This window comes from Photinus pyralis, unplaced genomic scaffold (assembly GCF_008802855.1).
Source record: "Photinus pyralis isolate 1611_PpyrPB1 unplaced genomic scaffold, Ppyr1.3 Ppyr1.4_LG7, whole genome shotgun sequence".
In the NCBI taxonomy this organism is placed as follows: domain Eukaryota; kingdom Metazoa; phylum Arthropoda; class Insecta; order Coleoptera; family Lampyridae; genus Photinus; species Photinus pyralis.
The window spans coordinates 36,900,297-36,905,511 of record NW_022170738.1 but is presented as its reverse complement, the minus strand read 5'-3'; the positions used below and the strand labels follow the sequence as shown (position 1 = coordinate 36,905,511).

The 5,215-nt window shown below is 34.5% G+C and overlaps 1 protein-coding gene across 1 annotated transcript; it reads left to right on the top strand.

Annotated features, from left to right (window-relative positions):
- Positions 1-744: 744 nt before the first annotated feature.
- On the top strand, positions 745-3,845 carry LOC116176970. The gene has a single exon (XM_031495818.1). The coding sequence runs from the start codon at positions 861-863 to the stop codon at positions 2,610-2,612; it is 1,752 nt and encodes a 583-aa protein (XP_031351678.1). The 5' UTR covers positions 745-860; the 3' UTR covers positions 2,613-3,845.
- Positions 3,846-5,215: the final 1,370 nt, after the last annotated feature.

Sequence of the window (5,215 nt, the reverse complement as noted above, 5' to 3'; positions counted from 1 at the left end):
ATTTTGCATGCATTTAATGAAACTTGTATTCAATTACACATATTGATAGCTTTAGCTTAGAGGTGTACTCCGTCCTAACTCTGGTTTTTCTTAATACCTCCCAGGACATCTTAGGAACGTGTCAATATTGAACGAAAACCCAATGTTTCGTCCACTTTCGTAAAGGGCTTCATCAGGACAAGAAACAATCAATATTTTGGACTTTTTTCCCTAGAGAAGTACTTTTATAATCTTTTTTTCAAAACTTTTGGGAAATCTTGTTTTTTTATAAGAATCTTCTTCAATAAAATCCTCTTGAACTTTTTTTTTTTATCTTTTTTTTTTATCTTAAAAGCCTTTCCGTGAATTTTATGCGAGGTGTAATAAATCTTTTTCGAAATCTTTAAGAGGCCAACAAAAATTATTAGCAATCTTTCTTTAAATTTTAGAATTTTTTTAAAAATTTTAGAAACTATAGTTGAATACATAGCATTCCGTAACAACTACGCGGAGAATAACGCGATATTTATTTATTTATTTATTTAATTATTTATTTATTGATTTATTTATTTATTTTGTTCGAATGCATTGCCACGTTCTCCATTACTGATAATTCTTATGGATATATGAATCAATAAACGTAATTGACTATGATTTACATACATTAAATATGCACGAAGGTTAATGGAATAAGTACATAATTATGCTGTCTATCCATTATACTAATAACCGGGCTTAGTCCGTGGCTGTTCGTAGTGGCGACAGGGTTGTCCTTTTGGTATAAGGACTAAAGTGTAGTTAAATTGTTTGCTCTGGACTTATTTAACTAAAAAGACGTGCAGTGAATCATTCACTTTTTATTTGTTGTCCTGTACCTAAAGATGAAAATTTGGAAGCCGTTGACGTTGAACTATTTACAAATGTTGATGTTAGTTGAATGCAGTATTCCATTCAACTTAAAGGAATCACAATTATCAACTAAAGTATGTATTCATAAAACTATAAATCATTTATTCGCGAAGGACGATACATTGAGCTTGATCCCAAATAATCGCTTATGCGATACAACGATATTTGAAATGGAGTTAAAACGGCCATTCATTACGTTAAACATTAAGAACATGGACAATATTCAGTTACATTACGAAGGCCAGTTTGTAATCTGTGCACAGGATGGATTTGATCTATTTCGCTCAGTGATTATACTGCGTGATGTAGCAGAAAGTCGGGGTAGAGGTATCGGTAATGCCAACATTCTGATTATTATGAACACGGTACATGTCTCCTTTCTATTTGAAAGGCTCTGGTTGTATGGAGTGAATAACTTAATCATTTTAGCTCATGCTGAAGGAAAGATGAAACTTTACATGTCTAATCGATATTCTTCAGCAAATACCTGTGGAGCAGCTACTAAAGTAATAATTTCGGAAGATTGCGAGGATCAAATCAAATTTGCTTTTACAAAGGAAATACGTCAGATGAATAATTGCCCACTTACATTCACCTACCAGAAAGGTACTGTTTACACAAGAGCAGAAAGGTACCCATACGTCCTTTACGTACTATACTTTATCCAAGAATTATCAAACCACGTTAACGCCACATTTAAGCATTACGCATACCAGGACTTTAACGAAGGTTATCGTTTACTAAAAAGTACTACACACATCTCAGTGACTTGGACAAATAGTATATTATTATGGCGTTATATGATAACAGGGCCTATAATGACTTGTGATATTGTATGGTTGGTGCCAATGGCTGTACCAACGTCCACTATGAATGTTTTCTTACTAGTCGTCACGTATGATCTTTGGATTGCTATTGTCATTGTATTTATATGCGTTTCATTAACTTGGTGTTTGATAGTATCTTACAGTCAAGGATTTAGCTTTAATACGCTATGTTATGCTTTCTTGTCCGTCTGGTCGCTAACTATTTCTGGTAATGTGTCCCAAATGCCTAGATCTTTTGCACTACGTATCACATTTTTATGTTATTTAATTTATGTAATTCACGTTCAATGCGGATTGACTTCTAATATGGCAACTGTTCTTACAAAACCACGCATTGGTTTTCAAATTCGCAATTTGGAACAGTTGGCAGATTCTCAGTTGCCCATATATATTTTCAAGTATTTCGGAAAAAAACATTTCCCTTTTCGATCGACTGGTAGTAAACTTTACATGCAGTTAGAGAAGGAATTGCGTGGTGTTGACGAAACGGGACTTGCTTATTCAGTAAAAGATGTTTCTGATCATAGAAATTGTGCCGTTATCACAACGAAGGAAGATTTGCACGAAATTGAAAGGGAAATGTCTTATAAATCGGGCGCATACAAAATATGGGATAATTCCATGACGGGAGCGGCTGCAACACGATTCGTATTAATCGCAGATCATTATTTCACACCTACTCTCAATTCTTTCGTAAGTACAATGTTTGAAAGTGGAATTGGTAACAAACGCAAACTGGATTTTTATAAACAATATCCTAAAAGGACAGAAGTTGAAGATATTGAGGACGGGGAACTTACTTTACGACACATCACTTTCGCATTCGTTATACTAGGATGTGGTCTAGGCATTTCTTGTCTGGTCTTTTGCTGTGAACACTTTTATAATAAATTTTGAACATCGAAATTTTAACCTCAAAAAAATGTTTGCCTGTTGCAAGCTTTATGGTAGATATATTTTGTGCACAGTTTTCCTTATCACTCGAACGGAAACTGAATATTTAGCACCGTGTTGTGTTGTTCAATTTTGCTATCACGTCAATCCATGAGGTGGCAAAAAAATTGTTAATACAATTTAATTATTGGAGTGTGTGATGTCAGTATATATTAAATTGAGCACTCTGGTTTTTCTCAAGATACAATAATGTATCTGAAATAGGTTGACATATCTGTTCCCTGCCCTGTTATTGTAAGTGATGTAGATTACACGCGTTGGCTCACTCGTATGCTGTTTTAGATAGAGACTCACTGTAGATCTTGCGGCATTATACAGATATGCTCCGTTATGAACGCAGGATATTGTTGGGGAACATACATAACTTTATGTCATTATTGTCTGGTGATCGTCCAGCTCAGCAAAGAAAGTATTTCTAACTCAAAAAAGGATAGCCGGTATTAGCACATATGAATCTTGCCGACCAATTTTTAAGAAATTCAGTACTTTAGCTCTTGCATCTATATACATTTCAGAAGTATCATCATCTATTTTCAGTAATGGGCATCATTTATTACGTAACTGTAATTTACATTCACATAACACTCGACACAAAGATCATTTTGTAACTCCCTCTTCAAGGCTTAAGCTAGCAGAAATTTCTTCTACGTCAATGGGAATTAAATTATATAATGTCCTTCCCAAAAGTGTAACAGGTCAGAATACATTCAAGAGTTTAGGGCAGCTATAAAAGCAATTTCTTTTAGTTCAAGCACCATATCCTGTGGATGAGTTTTTTAACTTTTGTTTTCGAAACTAGTTTTATGTAAATATTTAAACGTGTTCTAGTATTATAAATTGTGGAGTTATATGTTTGTACTGTGTACATTTGACGTATCTCATGCAATGGCTCACATTGTCAGAGATAATAAATCAATAGTGAAAAAAAAATATTTAAATATTGAAATTTGCACGGATGAAGGTATTTAATTGAAAAATGCCACTTGTTTCTTCACCGAGCACCTATAGTTATAATTAAGGTAACTAAAATTTGTATTTAAATAAGCGCATTGGTTATTATCTAATCCGTCATTATTAAATGTTGTAGTCATAGGCATTTAAGGGTTGTGGCAATTGTAAGTGGTGCCAGCTGTTCATTATAGCATAACCCTTTAGCCATTGTGGTCTACTGGGCTATAAAGGCGCCCATTAAAAAATGGCATATAAATGTCATCTATAATTGACAGCTCATGCTACATACGCAAATTTGTGTGACATTGTTGCTGATGCAGTTGTGTTCTCATTTGTTCCATACGATGATGTTCTATGTGTGCTTCAAAATAAAGAGTTTTCTCGTTAATTTCTTTTATTCAAAAACTATTAGTAAAATACGTTACTGTCATGGGCACATATGTGTATACCTACTCGAACGCGGTTATATTATTATTGTAATAGATAAATTACCATCCTACGTTTTTAAATATTCACCAATTTAATTGCGTGAGTTTAGCCTAGCGTACACATGACATAATGTCAAACAACGGAAATATGAAAAATATGCTTACCTAGATTAATGTTAGCAAATCCCATTCACGTTAAGACATTTAGATAAATAATTTCGGCAATTTTAACTTGATGCATCAGGAATTTCATAAGATTTCCATATCTTTCGTAAAGCAAGTAGGTACCTGTTAATACCACGACAAAAGCATCAATCATATTGGAACACCTATGATTTCCTTTCCTCTTATGGAAATAGACGTTCTATTTGGAAGAACCAAAGGCAGTAAGTAGCACCAGAAGATCTATGCCTTCCCCTGTTATGATGACAGTATACTTGTCACCAGCTGTGACAGCAGTCTCCACAATTATGACATCTGCGTTTCTTCTGCCTTTGATCCCATTGGGTTCCATTTCACTCTTTAGAGTGGTATCATTACAAAGAAAGTTCGCCTGCGAAATCGAAGTTGTCTTGCAAAAGGCAACATTTGCTGAGGAGTGCAGCAAAGAACGGCGATAACGTTCAACTGCTTTGGTAGCTTATTCCAACAGGATTGCATCAAAAAAACGAAACTGAAAGTGCCTTTGATCATATTCCAAGTAGTTTTGGCAGACTGTCTGAAAGGTGGTTGCACTTAACCTGGTCCAAATAACCCTAGGCAACAGCAATCCGCCATCAATCACATTGCATTTTCTGGTGGCGAAGTCTACGATAGGAAAGAATCGATTTTCTGCCTTTATGCATTTCTTCTTCTCTACAGCTGATCAGCTGTATTTCGGTTCATATTGGGTCTAAAAATTCGTTCCACAAACCAAATTTCAACAAATTTAAAGCGCTACAAAGCTGTAGGTAGTGCACTATATACAACAAATATTCTTACTTTACAAGATATAAGCGAAAAACCGAGAAAAGGCCGAAGTCCTCAAGATCCAAAACTTAAAATCCTGGTGTATCTCTAAACAACCTGTAAAATTCCATTAACTTTGGAAAATCAATTTACTTTATTTGTATTTTTAATCAATAAACACATTAATCACGAGTGCCGATATTCTTTTAACATTCTGTT